Source organism: Microtus oregoni, unplaced genomic scaffold (assembly GCF_018167655.1).
Source record: "Microtus oregoni isolate MIOR12 unplaced genomic scaffold, Mior012 000047F_ref0000412, whole genome shotgun sequence".
In the NCBI taxonomy this organism is placed as follows: Eukaryota; Metazoa; Chordata; class Mammalia; order Rodentia; family Cricetidae; genus Microtus; species Microtus oregoni.
In genome coordinates this window covers 10,573,969-10,597,592 of record NW_024543221.1, presented here as the reverse complement: position 1 = coordinate 10,597,592, position 23,624 = coordinate 10,573,969, and the positions used below count along the sequence as shown (strand labels likewise).

At 46.1% G+C, this 23,624-nt stretch overlaps 2 protein-coding genes across 4 annotated transcripts in view; one reads left to right on the top strand and one right to left on the bottom strand.

Annotated features, from left to right (window-relative positions):
- Nucleotides 1-12,186: 12,186 nt before the first annotated feature.
- The window catches only part of Tgfb2 (transforming growth factor beta 2), an 81,484-nt gene continuing 70,046 nt past the window's right edge, over nt 12,187-23,624 (top strand). For all 3 annotated transcript variants that reach the window (XM_041635341.1, XM_041635342.1, XM_041635340.1), the window contains exon 1: nt 12,187-13,730. In XM_041635341.1, coding sequence (XP_041491275.1) covers nt 13,385-13,730 — 346 coding nt within the window. In that variant the 5' untranslated portion in view covers nt 12,187-13,384. The remainder of the gene's footprint in view (nt 13,731-23,624) is intronic.
- On the bottom strand, nt 22,989-23,329 carry LOC121435843 (60S ribosomal protein L37a). Its single transcript, XM_041635343.1, has one exon. It carries the CDS (start codon nt 23,293-23,295, stop codon nt 23,017-23,019), a length of 279 nt encoding a protein of 92 aa, XP_041491277.1. The 5' UTR covers nt 23,296-23,329; the 3' UTR covers nt 22,989-23,016.

Sequence of the window (23,624 nt, the reverse complement as noted above, 5' to 3'; positions counted from 1 at the left end):
CAGGCATACATGGAGGCAGAATGTTGTATACATAATAAATAAATCTTTATTATTATTATTATTTTTTAAAAACCTCCTTGAATAGAATAGCTCTGAGCTGTCTTTGGTCCTCAGGCGAGCCAAGAATGAGTCATTCAGAGTTATTGAAAAGCAAGCAGACGAGTAGGGCTAGAGATGGCTCAGTGGTTAACAACTCTGGATGCTCTTCCAGAGGACTCGGCTCAGCACCCGCATGGCAGCCCACACCATCACACAGTCACACATGCAGGCAAAGCACCAATTTACATAAAAATCAGTTATTAAAAATCTTTAAAAAATAGATTGGTGAAGAAGGGGATGTTTAAATTTTAGGGATGCTGTAGGGCTTTTTGATAAATGTGTTCTGTACAAGTGACTATCTAGTGGCTGTCAACTAATCGTGCTGTCTGTGGGGGTCTTTAGGCTACGTTAATATAAAGCAATTTATGGATGTCCAGCAAAGGCAAGTGTAGTCACCACGTCGCTCAAGACTGAAGTGTGGATGGAAACAGCAAACATGCAGAAAATATGTTCTGCCGCAGAGACTGAGAAATTGTAAGGTCTGAGAAAATGCCTCAAGTAGAATCTGAAGGGATGTGAACATTTCTATAAAAAAGATAGGAGAGTAGGACAGCGTGTTGGTAAGCTAGCCATTGCAGGCTTTGGGCAGTCTTTCTCCCTTGTGTAATTTTTAGTTGTTTGTATTATGTAGAAGAGTCCTGAGTGAGATAGGAAGGACCGTTTCATGACTGGAGTACCACGAAATGTGCTTGGTGTATCAGTGTGCCGTGCCCCATGAATTCCACTTCTAAACAAGGGCTTACAGGTGCTCCCTCACAGAGAGAGACAGAGACATAATTCTTTTTATTTTTGAATAAACTTTAAGAAATAGCATTGCTGCGTTGCCTAGGCTGGACTTAGCCTCCGATGCTCAGGGAGTCCTCTTGCCTCAGCTTCCTTGGTAACCAGGACTCAGGGTGCATCCACCTGCACCAGACAACATTGGTGTTTCTTAGGAAACATATTGACAGGTAACCAGTGGGGTGTGTGTGTGTGTGTGTGTGTGTGTGTGTGTGTGTGTGTTAATGAACTTTTACTTATTTTGGCTGGGTATTTTGCCTGCATGTATGTTTATGCATCATATGTGTGCCTGACGTCCTCAGAAGCTGAAAGAAAGTCTTGAATCCCATCACTTATGTACCAGCATGTGGGTACTGGTGACCAAACCCAGGTCCTCTGCAAGAGCAACAAGTGCCCTTAATTGCTGGACCATCGCTCCAGCCACCGAGTTTTAACTTAGAAGTTTTAGCTACTGACATTTATTGCCTTGTATAGCTAATAGAATTTGAAAGTGAGTTCACACATCTTGATAGCATTGATTGGACAGCTGTTTTAGGTGCTATGCTGTAAGTTTATGTATTTTGTTTCCAGCATAATAAGGAGTTATTTGAAACTGTAATGAAGTTGAATCTCCGTTTTCACATTAAGTTAAATTCCACAGTAAATGCTCAAGGGCTCGCATGGGGGACCTGAGTTTGATTTCTCAGAATGCATGTAAAAAGCCAGTGTCATGGCAAACCTTTGTGATTCCTGTTGCAGACGGAGACAGGAGGGAACCTAGCTGAGCCAGTCGTCCCAGGACCAAGCTGGAGACCCTGTCTGGAAACAGGGTGAGTGGCTCCTGAGGACAGTGCTTGAAGTCAGCCGGTTCTCACACATCCCCCCAACCACAAGAAGTGCTATGGTGGCATCTAGGTTGTCTAGTACTGAAGGCCTTCGAATCAGAAGCCTGCGCAAAGCTGTGCCTATCTCTTGGTGCTGTGCGTTAGCTCTGTTTTCCTTGGCATCACTCTTCCACCTGACAGAGGATGCACCTTGTCCATTCCCCACGTCACCCACAGAGATGATCCTCCTTGTCACTTCTGGGGTGTCAGGATGCAGAGGAATCTGAGCCCTACTTATAAGACAAGGACTATTTGAGCGTGCAGAAAAAAATAATTTTGGAAACATGAGTGAACTACTCCATGCCTGCACCCCTCCTTTCTCCCATGAGTGAATTACTCCATGCCTGCACCCCCCATTCCTCCATGACGAACTACTCCATGCCTGCAGCCCCTCTCATTCCTCCATGAGTGAACTACTCCATGCCTGCACCCCCTCATTCCTCCATGAGTGAACTACTCCATGCCTGCACCCCCCCCCATTCCTCCATGAGGGAACTACTCCATGCCTGCAGCCCCCTCATTCCTTCATGGCGATCTACTCCATGCCTACAGTCCCCTCACTCCTTCATGATGAACTACTCCATGCCTGCACCCGCCCTCCATTCCTTCCTGAAGCAAGCAGGAGTCCACAATGTGGCCAGCAGGGCAGGTGCCTCTCACTGATGGCTGCAGCAGAGCTGGACTGGGCGGCCTTTCTGAAGCCCTGTTAAACATACCCTGCTGGGGTCCTGAGCACAGATAAGGAAGGGGAGGCGCCATCAGTGAGCAGTAGTGTGCTTAGAATGGTGGCGTGTTGGGACACAAGATAGTGCCAGTGGAGTCACAGTTCCACAGATGGAAAATATCCGCTAGCTGTTCTTAAATAATCCTTGGTCCTGTGAGCCAGTACGTGTGTTCTGTCTTAGAGGGCCTCAGAATTTTCCGTCTAGTTTACTGAGCATAATTGGGGTTTACCGTTGGTGGCTTTTTATGTAGGTAGGGGTGAACCTCTGGTGTGGTGTTACCCGAGGTACCCTCTCTCCCTTTCTATCTGAGCAGAGTGAGCAGAGCACCTTCTGGTGACAGACACAGTGTATGTCTGCCCTCTGCACTGTTGTAGCCACGGACACAGATAGGTGGCTGGTGACCATTTTAACTGTGGGTAGAAATAACAGAAGAAATACATTTTTAATTTTGCCTTAATATTTTTAGCATGTAGCTACTCATCATGTCTTGACTCTGAAGATAATGAAGTTACATTATATATATCTTATCTCCATGTACGCATGAGTAGGTTTTGGTGCACCCCGAGGAACTTCCCAGCCCTGACATTGGGTGCCATTTAAGTGTTGAGCTTTACTGTTGCAGAGTTCTATCTGGGTCTGCGTCCCTCCTTAGCAGATTCCTTAGGAAATTCCTTTAGCTATCTGAGGGTTCCTTCCTGCCCCAGTGCACATTGGACCTGCTGCCAGAGCAAACGTTAAGACTTGAGGGGAAATAGAAAACAACACAGTGGGTGTTATTAGCCCAGCCGGTTTAAATGATGAGGTGTTAACCACATTTTGTATAAATAACAGTTTCTCTAACCCTGGAATCATTATACTGCATTTTTAGTGCAATCAGTTCATAAACATCAAAGTGGGAACACCAAATTTGTATGGGGTCAAGACTAACTGGGCTCGTTGTAGAGAGACAGCTGAGAGCTGTGTCCCTGTGTGGGTGGCCTTGCAGCTGTTGGTCAGGCTACTAGACAGTTGCCTCTTTTGCCTTTGTGGAACCAGACCGGTCTTAGGCAGAAAGCATACCCCGCCATGAAAAGGACATAAACAGTGAGCGAAAACAGCAGGTCGGCAGCCAGACGCAGCAGTTCTCCCAAATACCGGGTAGCGGAGGCATAACCTCTGCACAATAATATTTGTCTTTGTACAATAGCGCTGGGTTCTCTGAGTGTGTAACCAAGGCGTAGGTCCAAGAGGGTCAGTGTGTTGTCCTTCACAAGGGCAGCCATGTGAGGAGCAGCTGGGCAGCACAGGGTACCTTGACCCTTGAGTGCCCAACTTCACAGCAGTGACGTATCTGCAGAGGACATTTTCAGAGATGGCCAGCATGGTCACTCGCTGCTCAGCGGTCCACTGATTCGCCTTGGAAGCCCCTTTCAGGTCAAGATCTCACAGGAAATGCTGTGTTCTGGGATTGTTTTTCATAGATCAAAAACCACATGCAAATTTGGTGGTTTGAGGATGTTAATGTTACCTGAAGATTCTCTTATTTCTCCCATTAGAATGATCACTGAAGACATGAAAACATACCAGCAATATCACAGCAACTGTCATGGATAGAATAGGAGAAATTTACATGTCAGATATATTAGAGATAGATAAATATAGTGAGAGCTTTTGTAAAACTGATTTTTCAGAGTCCAAGAGATAAGCCTTACGTTGAGAAATACCAATAATAGATGAAATACCAAAAAACTTTGTCTCTTCCTTAGTGAGAAAAAGGAAGGAGAGTTTGTTTCAGCAAGTTGGCCAGTTACCCCAAGAGATCATGGAAGCCTGACTCCTTCCTTTCTCTTCCTGCTTCTCTGTGCTTCGTGATGAGTAAAAGCTGATTTTTAAGTGGGCACCTGTGTTCTTGGTTTATTGTTGTCCTCTTCAGCGTGATTGTGCCCTCTGCAATTTCATTTACCCGTAGACAACCATGTTTCAAAAATGCTAACAGGAAAATTTCAGGAATAACGTATGTGCTTTAAGCTGTGTGCTGTTCTGAGCAGCTTGAGAGAATGGTCGCTGCCCTGCCTGAAAATGAGCTAGCTTTTTGTCCATCGTGTCTACTTGGTGTATACTAACAGTCCAGGAGCAGCCACGTTGGTCATTGAATTGCAGTGCTCGTATTTAAATAACCCCAACAATGGCAGACACAGCGAGTGCTGGTGGTTGGTGCCTAAGGCCAGCTGTGGAAAGGCTTCCTTTAAATGAAAAGGTGAAATTGTTGACTTAGGAAAATAGTAGAGGTTGCAAGAAGATGGGCAGTACGGTGGGCTACTTTTAGAGTGCACATTTATTTTATTGCAGTGTATTTTAGTAATTATTTTTAATTAGATGCTGAGCCTAATTATACCCAGTAACCATAGGTAAGTATACAGAGGAAGAAAGATAGTATAAACAGGGCTTGCTACTTTCCAGTTCCAAGACAGCCCTCCAGGCGTCTTTAAATGTCGCCTGTGGGGAAAGGATGCCTACTAGGCTAGCCGCTACCAATGTCTTAGAGTAAATTAGGTTCTAGAGAACAGAGCGTGTTGTAAGTCAGTGGTCTTGTGTGACACGAACATGCGGGACAGTGTGAGAGAGACACACTCAGATACCAAGAGATGCTGTTCCTCCTGCCAGTGGCAGACTTGAGTTCTGTCGCCCCCAGCGTGCGTTTTGGTCATTGAGGTCAGTTTATTGCACAGTGTTGCTGGAGAAGCCATTATGTGCCTTGCGTGAGCATGTCTGATAATTAAAAGTTTATATTTTGATTATCTGGGTGCAGTCTGGCACCTTAGTACTGATATGCCTTGGACTGTTGGCTTTTGCCTAACACAGTGTCTGGCAGTTTTTGTAATGTGTTATAAAGAAGATTTTAGCTTAGGATGTTAGCTTCTAGCCCATCACAGCTGACTCGAGCATAATTGAGGATGTCCCGCTGTTGACCAAAGATTTTTTTGTTGTTGTTTATTTTGAAGCAGGGTTTCTTGTAGCCCAGGCTAGTCTCAACAGAAGGATGACTTTGAAATTTTGACCCTCCTGCCTCTGTCTCTTGAATGCCACAATGACCCATGTGCACCAGCACAACCTTCTTGCCCTTCTCCAGGTGTCAAACCTAGGGCTTCCAAATGCTAAACAAGCGTTAGTCCAACTGATCCGCATCCCCAGCCCCTGACCCAGGGGTGTTTTCTAAAATGCCACACTTTAAAAACTGAAATTTGTATTTTATGTGCAGTAATACAAAAATATCCTTGAAAGGATTAAGAGTGCTGTTTTTAAAAGGGATTTATACTAGACAAGTAATATGATTTCATATCAAGCGATATAGTTAGCTGTGAGGAAAATATTAAGTAGATTGAGAACTTAATATTGGAACTTATAAAATACCACTACTGTCCCCCAGGTGGCAGAGTTTCTGCTGTCATGGAATCCTCTGATGGAATTTTCTTTCCCCCACAATTTGAGGAGTTGCTTTCTACATGAGAGTAACTGGCATTGATTAAATTGTTACAGCTGGCCAGACTGACCCTAGAACAGTGTGTTCACTAATGAGCCTACTCAACATGAAAGCCTAGGACAGATTTCTCCAAGGAGCAAATAAAGCTGGTCATCTGTAAGGTCTTTTCCGAGTCACTGAGGCTTGGGTCACCATGACATACTGTTTGATTTCTTCCTTTAGTTGATGGATAGCTTGTCAGTTTTTAGGAATGGTAAAGATGCCTTTGTTTTTAAAAGACATACAGACCATAAATTGTAGAAATATTGATCACAAAACATTTTTTCATGTTCAGCTCTTTCAGGTACATGATGTTAACTTTCTAGAAGTCCCCAGTTTGTGGGAACAACGGCTTTTAGTAAACAGGAAAGGTCGACCTGAAAAGTTAGTATTATGTGAATTGAGCATGTGGAGGGCAGAGAGTAACTTAGAGGAGCTGCTTCTTTCCTTGCACTGTGTGGTCCCGGGGACTGAGCTCAGGTCGTAGGTCTGGTGGCAGATGTGTTCCCTCCTGAGCCAGCCCACCAGCCCCACTACTGTACTTTCTGTCTTCTGTACCGGCCCTCACTGGGAAGGCACAGCCCTTGTTTCTCACTTCTAGGATTATCTATTGTTCATTTTCCAAAGTGTTTTTATGGTTACACTGAGTTCATAAGATGCCTGCTAACCCCCATCTTCCTTATGTTATTAGTGGTGGAGGATGTGAGTGTGTTAAGGTCAGGGGACAATGTGGACAACATCGTAGAATCTGTCCTTTCCACCTTTGCATGAGTTTTGGGGACTAAACTCAGGTCACCAGCATCTAGAGCCAGCTCCTTTGTCCGCTGAAGCATTTTGCTGGCCTCCTCATCTGTATTAATTATTCATTTTTTTCTCACGTAGGAGATCAGTTGCCTACAGCCCCACACTTCTTGGAGACTTTGCCTTAGCGATGTTGTAGTTTGATATGAATTGCTAAAATTGTAGAGCAAATATTTTCGAAATGGAACATTGAAATGATGTTGAGAATCCACTGTTTATGCAAAGACAAGGCCTGGGGACATGGAGTGTAACTGGAAAAGGTGAAAGCCAGAGCCATTCCTACAGATGGGTGTTTGAGAGTGTCTTCCTGCTCACGGACATCTGGAACAGCCTTGTGACACCCTGCCTTCTTGCGCCGATGCATTTACAGATTGCATTCTCTTCCCAGAATGCTTGAGTTTGTATGATAAATATGTGATTAATTTCATTAATTAGAACTTCATTGTCTGCAAGTTCTTGAACTTTCTTTTCTGAGTTGAAGCAATCACTGAGTTGTGGTCAGGACTCTGAGAGCCATCTATCTAGCTGTGCTTCCACAAATACTTATTAACATATACTTTTACTTCTTAAAACACTCATTTACCAGTTTTTCCACCAGTCATAAAAGCCACAAAGAGGTTTTCTTTTTATGCAATTACTGCTGTCTTATGCTTTCTGCTTTATTTTCATGTTTTTAAATTGCAGAGTGAGGCAGTAGAATGGCAGAGTTGCTTGAAATATTGTCTGGTGATTTTGCTAGTAGAATTGTACATATTTGGAATTTCACAGTCTGAAGCTCCCTGAGGTGAAGGATGACAAATTCATCTGCAACTTACGCATCTTGAAAATGCTTCCATGTGGGCTCTGTGGAGATGGCTCAGTCAGTAAAGTTCTTGCCTTGCAAGCAAGAGGACCTAAGTTTGATCCCCTTAAGCCCACATTAAAAAAAAAAAATAGTCCTTCATGGTAAATGTGTTTATAATCTGAGCTCTGCGGATGTGAAGGCAGGAGGATCCCTGGGGCTCACTGGCCAGTCAGCCTAACCTACTGTACAGTGAGTTCAAGGCCGGTCACATACCCAGTCTCCAGAAAGGGTAGGTTGCGCCTAAGGGATGACACCAGAGGCTGTCCTCTGACTTCCACACACAAGCCCCCAGTATGCACATGTACATGTGTGTGCACGCTCGCGCACACACACAAACACAATCAAGAACACTCCCATTTGGGTTCTACCAGATGAACTTATGATGACCCTAACCCTATTCTTTGCCATGTGCCTTCTTTCATTTTAATTTCTGTCTGGCCCCAATAGTTGGCTCATCTTCCACAGTGCCTTGGCTCTGTCTAGTGTCTCTATGGACCACACAGGTGGTATATAATAGAAGCAGGAGTGGGAATTCTGCTGCTGACTCTGTGATGTGGAAGGGTGCCCGCAGCTCCCACTACAACCCTGCATCTCGGGATTAGTATTGTGTGCTTACACCACTTGCTAAATGCTGTCTTAGTGGATGGATTTCACCAGAGTCAAGAAACTAGAGGCATAGTTAAATGTTAGAGAAGGCTGGAGAGGGAGACAGCCCCAGCTACCCGGTACCTGCACTCTTGATGAGCTATTTCCAGGCTGGTCGATGACAGTGGCCTGGGTCATGAGCATTGGCAGCACAGACTGATGAGTTCTTTAAGGCTGCCTGGGCTCTTCCCTTCTTTGTTTTTACTCTTAAACCTAGCCATTTCTCCTTCCACTACAGGTCTCTTTAAGGCCTCTTCGTGTTTCCTGTCATTGGCTCATCAGTTCTTACTGAGATCAACTTACAGGTGCTAGATAAAATAGTAATAGATTATTGGTATCCTCCTACACACACACCTCTCTCTCTCTCTCTCTCTCTCTCTCTCTCTCTCTCTCTCTGCAGGCCAGGGATTGGTGTCAGATGTTTTCTATGATGCCCCCCCCCACTCTCCATTTTATTTTTTAACCTAGGGTTGTTCACTGCACCTGAAGCTCACTGGTACAGTCTCAGCTGGCCAGCAAGCCCCAGGAAGCCTCCTGTCTTGTCTCCCCATGATGATGCTACACATGCACCCTGCAGTATGCAGCTTTTATGTCGGTGCTGGGAATCCAGCTAAAGTCCTGAAGTTTGTAAGGACTTTACTGACTGAGCCTCTTGACTCCTTTTATTATTTTTTGTTTCTACAGAAAACTCATTAGGCCACAGTTAAACTTGTTTATTAAGAGGTACATAGATCCTGAGTGGGAGGGGACTAATACAGATCAAGCATGTTTTTAAATTGTGGAATCAAAGATTAACTCATAGAGCGGTAAAATGGCTGCGGGGGTAAAGGCATGGTGACCTGAGTTCCATTCCCAGAATCCAAATGGTGGAAAGAAAATAACACAGTAGGAGAGTTATGTTTTGACCTTCACAGGTGTGCCATGCATGCACACACATAAAGAACTGTAAAGATAAAAGTTACAGGTAACAATGGAAAAGGATTATTCTTAAACTTGTCAAAATTTGATAATTTTTAAAAAATGTTTTGCAACTTCATATACCCCCCCCCCCCCCCCCGCTGCCTGTTTTTGTTTTCTAATGCTAGAAGGCATTGGGAAAGCTTTCAGAATAATTTTTTCCTCTTGTTTTGGTGAGAAGAGCCCCCAGGTCGAACTGTTGCTATGAAACAAGAGACAGACTCCAGGACAGGCACGAGCAGCTTTGTTTTGTAGGCACTCCACATGACTGAGGTGAATAACAGACCCATTAGTGAGTAGTCAGGGCTGCGGCTTGAAACAGCTGCTTCCTCACCCCTCAACCTCTGCCTAGAAGCCAAACCTTTAATGTCGAATGCCTAACTGAACTCTGATATAAGTTTGTATTCCATCAAAAGTGTGATTTTAGCTGTTTAGTCTACAATTACAGAGGGGCAAATGCCATAAAACAAGGTGTGTGTGTGTGTGTCCATGTAGCAGATTCATACGACTCCTTCCCTGACCCATTCTTTGCTTCTTCCTGATGAAGAATGGAGACCGTAGATGTGCCTGACAGTGACCCATGGCTGTCCTGGACACAGGCTAAGACAAGGCAGCTAAAGTCTAACGAGCAGACACCAGGCTCCGTCTTTGTTGTTAACACTCTCTAAGCCTCGTATAACGACTCCCCCTTATAGTCTTGTGCATGTGTCCTATTCCCACAGGCCTGAAATGAGCAGAGCCTCTGAGTAATTCAGGTTCACAAGCCACGGTGACAGGAACGTGTGGTCCTTTTGAGCACCGAGGGAGTCACAATGCTATACACAGTGTGCTCTTACCAGACAGCCCATGGAGCCCTGAGTACACACCAGCCTAGATAGATGTGGCTTTGTTTTCTGTGTGTGGGGATACAGAGGCCTTAGAGCTGCTAGGACGGTATTCATTTGTGGTGACCAGCACAGCTCTTGAGAACTGTTCTGCCGTGAGGCAGAAAGGGTTCCTTTTCTGCTGCTGACTTGGGTCACTATGCTTGACCTGCCCAGAAGATGTCTGTCACCTCCTGGGCTTTGGGGAAATGTAAGGAGCCTCTTAGGAAGAGGTCCCGTCTCAGGCCTACGGGAGCTAGAGCTGTAATTGCTCAGCCAACTGCCATGGACAAGAGTGTGGGTATTGATGGTGGAGGGTTCATGTCTCTGTGAATAGGTACATACATGTTAACACAGGCACTTGCTGCTGCTCTGCCGGTGCCCTTATCCGCATCCACTCATCCGAAGATGCACCTACACCTGCTGGTCAGGGTCAGCATGCGGTGAGATGCTCTCTGGCTTCAGGGGAGGCCTTCCCTAGGTGCTCAGCAGATTATCTTGGCATCACCCCCCCAACAAACCACTGCATTCCAAAGTGCCATTGGCCCTAGGTAGCTCTAGCTCCCACGCCCCAAACCACTGCATTCCAAAATGACATTGGCCCTCGGTACCTCTGTAGCCCTAGCTCGCACTCCTGTCTTCACAGGATGGCTCCCACTGATGAAACCATCAGCCACACAGAAGCCCTTGATCAGGTCAGCTTCAGTTTACAGGGTCATAGATGGCTGTCTAACCCCGACAAACCTGTTTGCATCTGAACCTGACCTTGAAGAAAGAAGCCTGCCAATGATGGTGGTTTTTATATAGTTTTCAGGATCATTTAGGTGCATATTGGAACAATCCATTCATTCCAGGGTTTTACAGGGTCAGTGGAGTAGAGGAATTTTGTGCTCAAGGTGGGTGGGCAGGTGATAAGAGAGGAACTTTTCCCCAGGATTCTTAGAACATAGTTGGTGATGGTGGGAATCTTGGTTCTGTAAGAGAGCAGTAGGCTATTCTGCATCACTCACTGACTGGACCTCGGAATCCCTGTTTGTCAGACGTTCAGGGACTGGTGTTTCTTTGAATTGCATAGTGAGAGAGAACTCGGGCAACCTGGCAACGGGCCTTCCCTGCAATGTCCAGCCCACCACTTCCTGTTCTCTGCCATAACAGATGTCACTTCCTATGGCCTCTGTCTCCTTGTCTGAGGAATATAAATAACTCTTCATTGTTGTATTAATGTATGCCAACTATCATTACTATTTCTCCAGTTCCCTCTATTAATAATGTAGCCCCTCCCACACACATCTCCTGCATACATCCCTAAAGGTTTGGGTTGTTTTGAACTTGGAAATGACTGAACCAGGAAATGATACAGAGATCTTGACTTTGGGGGAATGATCAACAGTTTCCAGTTTAAATTATCTGTCTAGTCAGTGTGGCCACAGAGTCATTGCTAAAATTGAAATGTTGACTTTGACCAAAGGTGAAAAGAAGGAAGAGTGGCAAGAACGATTCCGGTCTCAGTCTAGTTTGGACAGGTTGGTGTAGAAAACGTCAGGCTAGGAGCACTATGTAACAGTAGACATCAAACATTGAAAATCCAGGTCTCCCAGGTGTGTGCTGTGGGCAGAATGAAGACGGTCGATAATGCCCGTCTAGGAAGAAAGGAGAAAGCCATACAAGAAGCGAGTTCACGCGAAGGTGATGATCCCCTTATTCAGAGCAGTGAAACAGAGCATGCTTTGGGTGGCATAGGTGCATCTGCCTTCTGCTAGTTCACAGACAAACAAGGCTAGGATGTAAACAGACTTATAAAATCAGGGAGGCTGCGAATGAATGAGCCCCACCGTGGAGAAATGAGGTGATTAGCTACCTGACCCTACACAGACAGTCCTCAGTGATCGCGGTGACTGCTGCAGATCTCCCTTGCCAGTCGCCCTCCTCCACGGGTCGTCCCCTTTTCCACACCCCCTCAACGGTCGAGTGCTCGTGGTCTTAGTAACAGAGGACTTCTGACTGTAATCCTAGCGCGTCACTTTGTTGAAGGCAAACACGTGGTTTGGGGAGCACTTATAAATCTCTGCTCAGGGCAGGATCGTGATGTTATCTGCTGGCAGCTGAAGGTTTGCTGGGAGCGGAGCTGCCAAAGCTGCCAGCCGGAGAGCCAGAGCGAGAGAGTGAGAGAACAAGCAGGGAGCTCTGAGCCTTAGGGCAGGCGGCAGGGATGAGGAGCAGAAGCATTAGGGTTTAAGGAACCGCCGTTCTGGAGCAACCCGGCTGCAGAGAGGAATAGGTATCAGCAGAGGTCTATTTTAGGGTCGCAAGTACGGTCTTACCCTAACCGAGAAAGTGCAAGCTTGCGGGGAGCCAGGAGAGGCTGGGGAAAGGGTGCGAGTCCCCGAGGCGTCCCGCAGCCAAGGCGCCCAGGAGGCGGTGTTGTTCCACAGTGGGTGAAGGAGGTGACCGATCTCTGTCGCCCCGTGGCCGCCTGGAGCAAGAGGAGGAGGATCTGCAGGACGGAGCTGGAGGCTAACCCCCTTTGCAGGCGGCTGCAACGTGGAGCGACCCAGCCGGGTGTAGGCCACAGCGCGGCCGCAGGAGCAGGATCGTCGCTGCCTGCTCCGGGGCCTCGGCGGATCTCCGGGGCAGACAGTACCCCCACCGAGTCCCCGAGAGAGCGGCGCCGGGGCGCATCTGCCTCCCCGCGGCTCGCCAGGCTCGCCCTCGGCGCGCGCACACGCACGCGCGCGCACATCCACACGCACACTCATCCACACACGTGTGGAAGGCAGGGCCGAGCCGCTCGGTCTTTGAACATCTCAGTTAGAGCCCGGAGCAGCCCCGGCCGCCGCTCTGCGCTCCCTGCGGCCCTGAGCGCCTCCTGCCAGCCCCCGGACCTTCTGGACTCTTCCCTTTTGGCCTAAGGATCCGAGTTCAGATCCGCCACTCCGCACCCGAGCCTGACACACTGAACTCCATTTCTTCTTTTAAGTTTATTTCTACTTCAGAGCCACTCACCCCCTCCCTTCCAGGGGAAAAAACAAACCTTTCTTACTCCTTAAAGCCCCCTCCCCTTGAGCATCGCATATTAATATCTCCACGTTGGGAACGCGCTGCATTTTCTTTTTTAAAAGGAATTCCAGTCAGAGACCTTTTTCTATTGGGCATTGACTTTCGATTGCTTTGCAAAAGTTTCGCATTAAAAAACAAAACAAAACAAAACACAAAACGTTACCTGATCCGCTCTGAGAATTATTGGTTTCTTTTTATATTTTTTCTTACTTTAAACAACAACAGCAGCAACGTTTCCACCTTTTAAAAACATGCACTACTGTGTGCTGAGAACCTTTTTGCTCCTGCATCTGGTCCCGGTAGCGCTCAGCCTGTCTACCTGCAGCACCCTCGACATGGACCAGTTTATGCGCAAGAGGATCGAGGCCATCCGCGGGCAGATTCTGAGCAAGCTGAAGCTCACCAGCCCCCCGGAAGACTATCCTGAGCCGGACGAGGTCCCCCCGGAGGTGATTTCCATATACAACAGTACCAGGGACTTACTGCAGGAAAAGGCAAGCCGGAGGGCAGCCGCCTGCGAGCGCGAGCGGAGCGACGAAGAGTACTACGCCAAGGAGGTTTATAAAATCGACATGCCTTCCCACTTCCCCTCCGAAAGTAAGTATAGTTTCCATGGTTTTCGCCTTTTCCATCCCCAAGTCTAAGGTTGGCCCAGAGCTCCACAGACCCCACAGCAGCCCCAGGCGTTCGCCCTTTCCTTTCCAGGTCCCCAGGTCCCAGTTGTCCCCTTTCCTTTCTGTCCTTCGCTCCTTCCACCTCCTTTCCTGTTGTAGGATAGAGATCCGCAGGTTTGCAACTTCACCTTAACGTTTTATTTTATTTTTTTCTCTCTATAATCCCTTTCCCCCAAATGCCCCAGTCCTTTTTTTTTAAAGGCATTTGGATTTCTCCCTAGTCTCTGGTCCACAAACTAGGGAGTCAGCTCCCTTCTGTCAAAAGGAAAGCGCTTTCCCTATGACTTTAGGCTAGGGGGATCCTAATAGACTTGTTTTCTTTGCTGGGTTGGTGTGGGGTGGGGGGTGGGGGGTGTCCTCCAACCGGTGCACAAAGAGTTAAAAAAAGTGCCTCCAAACTAGCTTTCCCAAAGGTACCCCCTTTCCATACTGACATATTTGGGGGTTCCCCAAGTCTTTGCTATTGTTTCTCACTGCCCTAAGAATGTCAGCATCACCAACACCAAACGCGCGCGGAGTGTTGGTGGGGAGGGGGCACCGAAAACCCCTTAAATCCTCCATCTTCTGTTGCTGTCTTAGGTGTTTTCACACCCCTCCCCTAGCAAAACCGTGTAGCCAAGTCCCCTTCTGACCTCACGTGGAGAGCAGAAAGGATAAAAAATACGGTTCTAACTGGTCTGAAGTAGCTTTCACTTCCCGGTCTGTTTTTCTAGCTAGCCCTCACTAGGCTGAGAGCAGGTCGTTTTCTTAGGGGCTTCTCCGGCATCTTTTTCAACCTGAACTCGTCTGCTCCAGCACTTTCTTAAGCAGGGGGGACTCTTTTGCATTCTGAAATCGAATCTAGGAAAGACAGCTGATTTTTAAAAAATAGTATTTTTTATCCTGTTTCCCTGCGATCAGTATCCTCAAAACAGCTGGCATACAGTAGCAATGATTTATTGTGGAACTCTGGGGGGGAAGGGAAGAAGTACTGTTAATGTGTTTTTTATTTCAGAGTTCTTTAAAACAGGGAGGGGGGAGATTGCGATCTCAGCAGCGACAGTATTGAGTGGTTACCTGAGAGGGTTAAACACCAGGAAGAAACCCTAAAAGAAAAAATAAAAACTTCACCATAGGCTGTGTTCCAAGTCCCGTCATAAACTTTTCATTGGCCGGCCCTTTCTCTCCTCCCCTTTTCATGCCCTATATCCTCGCTGGCTGCCTCTCTGAAGCCTCGGTGTCTTGCCTAAATAGATAATGCAGCCATCTTGGTAATCTTATCCCAGAAGTTAGAATTGCAGGGTGGTGCTTTTCTCTTCTAATATTTATTTTTAGTTTGACGAGCCATGGTTCTTCGACTTGCCTTGTCTTGTACTTGGTGTCCTCAGAGTGTCTACCACCCTCCTCTCTGGTCACTTTTCTTATCCTGGAGCGTTTCTTGTTCTTTCATGGCGTAACCGACCTAGGGAAGCCTGCCCGGCAGGATGATTTTATTATCATAATTATGGTCCTAACCCACTACAGTGGTGACACACTCCGCCCTGGCCCTGTTTTTCCCCCTTGGGAAGTAAGGCTTTTATTTGGGGTGGAGCCACAGCCAGGCTAGGGAAGAGAGTTCATTGTAATTAGTCCAGAACCACTGAGGCTGCTCGAAAGCTTGAGTCAGCTAGCTTTCTCCTGCATGTGTGTGCTGATTCTACCAATATTTGGGCTGATAGTCAGGGACGTTATATGGGGGCTGAATAGCTCCTCCTTCAGTGTTTACATGCAAACACTCAGATTAGCTGCCAGGATGTTTGCCAAGACCGTATTGCATAGGTGTGGAAGGACTTGCCAAGCAATCACTTAAGTCTGATGGATGAAGGTGAGCCAAGACAGGACAACCCAGGACCACGGTCATGGGCATATTAGAAACATCCCTGGTTTATCAGGAAGATTCGAGAGCATCATCTAAGATTAATGTGTGGATTCTCATCTTTATCCCATCCCTGAACCTCCAAATAAATGAAAACCTAAAAACTGCATACGCGCACGCACACACACACACACACACACACACACACACACTATATATATACACACATGTGCTATCATATTTTCACAGAAAAAAATAGAGATTTAAGAAACCTGTGTTCAGTGTAGACACTTAGAAGTGGAATGTCATATTAATAGTAGATTCAACACAACTGTGCAGGCACTGTGGATAATTTTATAGAAAGTAGGTTAACCGACTTTCCAGGGCTGAAAAGTCCTGGGATATAGTGAGAGCTTCCAAAAAGGAAGGAAGGAAAGAAAGAAAGAAAGAAAGAAGATCATTCCGTTGTATTTTTAAAGAAAAGAAAACTGAAAGTGTAGCCACGAGCAGAGCGGCTCCCATGCCAGCTTTCCCTCTCTCCCTCCTCAGCACTTTCTGCCCAGCTTGGGACTGGGCTCTCGCTGTGGGGCGTGTGCCTGCTGTGCCGTGCAGTGAATCTGAAGAGGGCCACAAGTGCACAGAGGAAGGCATGGGAAAGATCACTGCTTCTTCTTTCTTTTCCTTTCCCCCACCATCTTATTAGTGTTCAGGGAGTGACTTCAACTCAAGTATTACAAATATGCCCTGATTGTACTTGGTGACTATATATCACCACAGATGGTTGATAGCCCTTTGCGGGACATTTTATAAAGTTCAAACTCAATATTTTTAGCAATGTGGAGATTTAAAAGTGAAAATATAAGAGATATTGTATATGCCCTCAGGCATACTTTGTCTTAAATATTATCCTTGGCCAAGTGTGCTGTATAAATAAAGTAGATATTAATAGAACTGGCCAGATGCCAAGCTCCTAGTATGAATTTTAGCCAAGAATGTATTTATGGGGTATAAATAATACTATGTCAACATTTAAAGAAGGGATCTGATTAGTTTTGCATTTCTTCATATTGATCTTTTCACATTCTGTTAGTTTAAGACTCAAAGTGGAGCTGTGTTGGAGTTTACTGATAGCTTGCCCAGCAGTAGTTAGTGGATGTCAAACACTTTGACTATTCCCTTTGAAGTTCAAGGTACAGCTATCCAGAAGATGCTGTGCAGGGCTTTAGAAATTCTGAAAAAGTGACTCTATTATGTCTAAGAAGAATCTAAATTGGTATTAAACCCCATGGAGACATGGTGGGGAAAGAAGAAGTCATTTTCTTTCTTTCTTTCTTTCTTTCTTTCTTTTTTTTTTTTGTCTAATTTTATTTGTTGGTTGGTTGGTTTTGAGGCTTTCCTATGGCAAGGAAGCAATTCCTGAGCTATATCCCAAGCCCTGTTTTGTTAATATGGGTCTCATGATATAGCTCACGCTGGCTTTAAACTTGTCATGTAGTCTAGGATATCCTCAAACTCATGACTCTCTGGTCTCATCGTCCCCAGAGCTGAAACTACAGGAGTTCACCACGTGCTTGGCTTCTCCTCTCTACTTTCCTCTCAAGAAAGCAGGCCCATGTTATGGGTCTAACTGTGGCAGCTTTGGTCCTGCCCTTTCCTCTCCCTACTCCACAAGCTTCTGCTGTGGCAACGTCTGAAAATAGCTTTCTTCCTCCGGAGGTGGGGTGCTGCTGCTGGTCTTCCATCCTATCATAATGAAGAGGGCAGCCTTATCATATACCAGAGAATTATCCAGCTTCCCATGGTGGGAAGCCACTACTCCCTGGTGGTTAGCTTGGGTACTGTTTTAAAAGCAATAGCAATAGCAAAAATAGAATATCTTTACGATCAAAAGATATTAAAATAAAATCATCAAATAGAGAATTATCGGAATAGAGTATGGATTAGGCTATTTTGTATGGCATATACTGTATGACTATAATATTGAAACTCATATATGAGAGACAATCAAGTTTCCCATTCACTGACCTTCAGCAACAGGGTTGGGTCTCTCGTTTACTAGGAATGACAGTCAATATCGGACATATGCCAGTCAGCACATAAGAAAAAAAGAATAGAGGAGTTATCTTGGATTTTTCAGTCTGTGTTAATGAAGAGTGGAATCTGTAACCTGCACAAGCCAAGGAAGTAGGTAGCCATGCTGGCTTATATCTCTTAGTGGATGGAAGTATATAGCCTGGAAATATCACAGTTAGATATCCTTTGTAATTCTTTCACAGGAAGGCTAAACATTTAATACTAAACAATTCCTCTTTTCTGGTAGCCCAGTAATTTTCCAGGTGAAATTGTGGGATGTAGAATGACTACCAATGACGTGATGGTTTTGAGAAACATGACTTGGTATTCAAATTATGAGTCTGTCTTTCAGTGTACATACAGATTGCTGGTCTATTGGGCCAACTGCCCAACGAAGGGGAATATTAGCAGTAGCTTTGCTTTGAAATGTGTTCTTATCGTCTCTCCTGAAAGACTCTCTGTGTATGTTTGTATATGAATTATGTGTCAGAGAGGAAGGGGGGTTGGAGGATAAAGACTGGCTTGGACCTCTTGCCTTCCATAATGTCATTAATGCACAGCAGACCAGACTTTAATTCCCGCTTTTTATTGCATTGTGGCCAACACTCCTTCTGAAGCCTGCCTGTGGTTACACTTGAGTTCCTCTGCATTCCCCTCCTTCAAGAGCGGACTAGGTGAGAGAAGCCTCAAATTAAAACACGGTTAATAGCTGAAACAGGTAGGTAGTTTTTGCTGCCCCATGAGGCTGTTGCCTCTCCTGAGTAGACCTCCATGTTTTAAAGGCTAGGGAGTTCCCCAAGATTGAAGAGCAGGTGTGGTCCACTTAACCACACCTCTAGGTCTCCACAGCGCCCCCCGTGGTCAAGGTGAGGAGGTGCAGGTGTTGAAAGTGCATCTTGGAAAGATGCTGATTTAACCTCCTCAGGCACCTTCCGTGTGAAGATAGGAAAGAATGACAGATGGTTTTTCCTAGAGGAAATGGAGATGTGAAAAAGGGGGTAGTGACTCACTGCTGAACCCACATCAAATCTGGGTTAGAATCAAGGAGGTCAGTGACTCCGGGGCCTTTGCCCAGAGATTACAACACACTCCAGGCTGCAGTTTTAGAAGGTTCGGGAAGGCAGGGCGGAGGCGCCTGGGAGAAGGGTGCAATGATAGGTTTCTGGCCCAGGTCGTTCTCCCTTGTTCCTGCCATGTCCTTCACAAGCCCCCAAGTGAGGTGGGCAGCAAGCAGGTTCCTACCCGGAGCAGCCCTTTCCGCCGGCTCCTCGCTTCTCCGGTCTGTCCTTCAGCCTCAGCAAGGAACCCACTTGGCAGTTTCCCGGCAGCCTGACGAAATGTGGCTTTGACTGAGATAAACAGATGTTTCTGTTGTCATTTTTAAAAGCATCTGGTGTGCCTGTGTTCTGCTCTTTAATGTATTTTAAACAGAGATAGTAGTTAACCCAGAAATTCATTGTTCTCTGGGTATTTTATTTTACATTTAATAACATGTTAGGGATTCTGGGACGGGCTTGTTTAGACCAAAAGGTTTACTTCCGCCCTTTGTTTAGAAGAAACTCTAGAGCTGCCTCGGGTGGGTGGTTGTTTCTTTTCTAACTCTGATAGCCAGAAGTGGGTGTTTGACCCTACTGTCTCACCGCCATGCCTCCTGTGTTGGCTGAATGACCCAGACTCTACATCAAGCCCTCCTTGACTCCTGGCTCCCAATCCAAATTGCCCCTTGCCCTTCAAGGTGATGGGTATTCGTCTCCCTACCTAGTACCCTGCTGTGTTTTTGAGATTTGGCAGACCTCATTTCCCCACTGAGCCACCTGCTTCATTCAGCAGATTACAGAGGTTCTGCATTTAGTAGGCCTTTGCAAGCCGGTCATTATTCATTGACTTTAAAAGGTACCACAGCGTTACCCACCACTAGAAGGGGAAGATGACTCCTGTTCATTCTAGTGCTTGACCGGTTAGCATGGATATCGGAGGTATTCAGATGTGACGCCCTGGGGACCACTTCTGCTGTCTTGGGATGTCTTGGCATACATACCCACATCATTCTGTAGAAGTTTCACCCAGTGAATCCAGTTCCCTTGTTCACTGTGGCTGTTTCTCAGGCGGCCTTTAGGCCTCAGCTCTTTTAAGCACTTAGCATTCTAGACCAGAGGTCAGCTCTGCTTTCTTCCTATTCAGCCTGTCCCCCGACCAAACCTATGCCTGAACACTAGATTCTGTCAACCTTTTCCTTTTGCCCTTTATCCAGACATTTTCATGTCTCCGGGACCTGTTTATGTTGTTTCTACTGGGTGAACTGTCTTGAACTATTTTTGAAGATTCTTGTAGACTTAAGAAAATGGCTCCTCCATAAGAGACCATCTCTGGTTTTTCTGAATTCATGTAATTGGCTCCTCTGCACCCCAAGATCTTGGCCCTGCTGTTAATTTCTTATTTCTGCCTTCTTTCACTATTTTGCTTAGTTGGGTTTGAGATGCCCTGAATCCTCTCTGTTCTTACAGAACCTAGCACGTTGTCCTTGCTCGGTAAATGTTCAATGAGTGAACATTACCTTTTAAGTAAGACCAAGCCTCCAAAATGACCGGTGCCAGGAAACCTAGAGGTAAACCTGTTCCCCTTAAACATCAGGGATTAAAGGACTCAGTGTCTCTGTACTGAGGCAGCACAAGTTCCTTTCCTGGTTCTGCATTTTTAGGGAATTATACTGATGTGGACAAGAAGAAACTGAACCTTTACCGGGCACTTCTGTGTGCCAGGCCTGGCTTTAAATATTTACATGGGCCTCATTTCATCTTCGTAAGTCACTGAAGTTGACCCTAGCATTTCCATTTTGACAACTGAGGATCCAGATATTAGTATATCAGTAATATGTTCTATACATAAAGGGTTTGCTCACTGATGATAATAACGGCCCTAACACCATTACTTTTTTTGTTTGTTTGGTAAATATAGGGTCTTAACCTGCAGGCCAGACCTTGGAATATGCAATCCGGGCTACCTTGAACTCTTTATCTTACTGCTCATCCACATCAGTAGGACTAAAGCCGGGGCTTTGACGGCTAGAGCCAGCCCATTCCTTAGCTTTCCAGCCTCATGGCTGAGGTACCGGCTGTAGCCATTTTTATTGCCACAACTCTATGGCATTTCATGGTCCTTGCCAGCAAACAAGCTAGGAATTATAGTCATGTGCCACCATGAGTAGCTTAGTATGGCTTTTCTTGACCTGACATCACTGGTCAGTCCATTTGAGGATGACTCTGTCCTGTGGAGAATTAGAAAAGCAAATATATCTCTGAAGATTACACAAAATTGGAAGGTTTTTTTTTCCTTCAACATGTTCAACTTTTATCTGTGCACTTGGTTGATAGTAAAGTTATGATTTATCAAGTCCTTGATTTGGACCTGTACTGCAACCCTTCCCAAACACTTTATGATGCTTGTAGGGAATTAATTGATTTGGGAAGGCAAAATGAGTCTGAGTTTTAGAGCTAGACAGACCCAGTAAGTAGAAGCAAGAGAATACTTGGAAGGACATTGCAGCGAGAAGAAAGGGAAGTGGGGCTGTAAATGGGGTCACATCTTGACTTACAGTGTGTCCTTCCTGGTATAGGCTTTCAGAGCTGTGACACTAACACCAAAGTCTGGCTTTGCTGTTACTCGGCACACTTCTTCTGAAGCCTGGGCCTCAGTTTCTCAGTGTGTAAGCATGAAGAAAATAACAGCTGTTCCTAGGGTTGTGAAGCGTGGGTGTAGCAAGTGTGATGGGGACAGCTTCCACAACTGCTTCACCTTAGGGCCAGGTCTCACCTCCTCACAGCAGCCTGTCCCAACTCCCCCAGTGAGCAGGAAGCCAGCCATTTGGAGAGAGTGAGGAGCCGGGTCAGACAGTGTTGGTCAAGCAGGGTAGATGTACTTTCACCAGAGACCACCTCTGGCCTAACCCTGAATGGTCAGGTACAACTACAGCCAGTGAAGGAGCTTAGAGAGTGAAAGTCTCAAAGAGGAAGCTGGCTGAGAGGGCCGGAAGGGACTTCTCAGGAGTCCTCCCAGATGATCTGAGGAGGAAAAGGAACCCACACCAGTATTGCACCTACTCTGAGCCCTCTGGTCTTGGCTAATGGTGTACTGTATGATGTTCCTCAGTGGATCTGGACCCTGGATTTCTTAGGACAACCTAGGAACACTGCTCACTGGTGCCAGAACACTGCTATTCAGGAGGAAACTGACTGAGTTTAAGTCTTTTAGAAAGAGGAGAGTTTCGTAGAGCCGAGCAAACCCTGTCCCGTGGACTGTTACCCTCCCTTCGTCCTCTCAAGCAGCACTTGGATTCGTTAGGCCTGATAAGTTAGAAATGTTTGGCTTAGATTTTTCTTTAGCCACAATGACTTGAGAAACCAAAGGCAGATGGAAAATACTCCGTGGATGTTGTGAAGCCCAAGCCGTCTGAAAATAGTTTGAATGCATTTCCAACCCTCCGCAGGCAGCTGTTCTTCTTCACTCTAGCGGCTCCCTGCATCTCCGTTCCCAGGGAGAGAGTCTCCTCTGTTGCCTCAGGCCTTCCTGGCTCTTCCCACCCTGGTAATTAGGAGTCAGGTTCTTCCTGCAGAGGAGACTCCACATATCTGAAGGCACAGTCATGGAGCAGCTATGTGAGAACTGCTATCTGGTGATGTTACTTTCAGGAAATCCTGCAGGATCTTTCCAATCTCATGAAAGAAAAAAGAAAAAAAATGCCACGACTTGGATCCTGGCTCTGTTCACGTGGCTTTCCCTATCTTGCCCACAGCACACTGACAAACACCACGTATGTCTCAACAAGCTAGTTCACAGATCACCATCCGTTCATAACCTCGGGCTGCCGTAGGAACCCTCATTCCTTCATTCTCGTGAACAAGAATGCTCCATTTGGCTCCAAGATACGAGCTGACATGACCACAGGACTGGCGAGCTCTGCAGTCCTTCCGCCCGAAAGCAGCAACAGCAGAGCCATCAGGTGGTTTTCCTTGGTGGATTTTTAACAGCACAGGGATGTAGTTCTTATTGCCAAAGTGTCGGTGGGAATATTCTGGGAAATGCAATCTAATCTTTAAGCTTTGGGCTGGTTTCATTGTTGGTAATGTCAGTGCTTCTTAGATCAAGTTTATCACCGATTACTTTGTCTGCACCAGATGTGGTAGGACTTTGCCATTTCTCCATTTGGGGAAATTCTTTTTTTTTTTTTTTTACGTAAATTAACCCATTTATTTAGTTGGCTGTGCACTATTGCAGTAGGCTTGGGTATCATCAAATGGTAGCACTTTCACTGGTCTTTCAGTTCCTTCAGTCTTCTGATGGCAGACTTCACTGTGACGGCAGAAGTCGTGTTGTAGGTCCAGGCCCCACCAGCCACTGTCTTCATGCAGGAGCCACAGTGCCAGATGCCAACGGCTCGTCTCTTCATCTTGGTCTTGCCACAGAAGGAGCACGTGTACTTGGCGTGCTGGCTGATTTCAATTTTCTTCACCATTTTCCGGAGGGAGGCACCATAGCGGGTCCCGTATTTCCCGACGATCCCGACCTTCTTGGTGCGTTTAGCCATGTCGCCGGAACCTAAGCCAAGCACGGAGAGCGGGAAATTCTTTTTTTAGGGGGCCATTCATACATAGTTCATCCTCCAGTTCAGTCTCATTTTCACTTCTGCTTTGACATCTTCATGGTCGTACTGAAACTGTTCCTACTTGATTTATAATGGAGTTCTGTAATTGAGCAACTAACTAGCTAAGAAAATCCTGAAAAGTGTCGACGGTGTACTCTGACCCTAGGCCAGGAGAAAAGAGCAGTCCCAGATAAAGGCTCTTTCTCTGTAGAGGAGGAGGATTTATTGAAGAAACCATCCCCTGGGATGCCTCTCTGTTAGTCTAGCTTTCC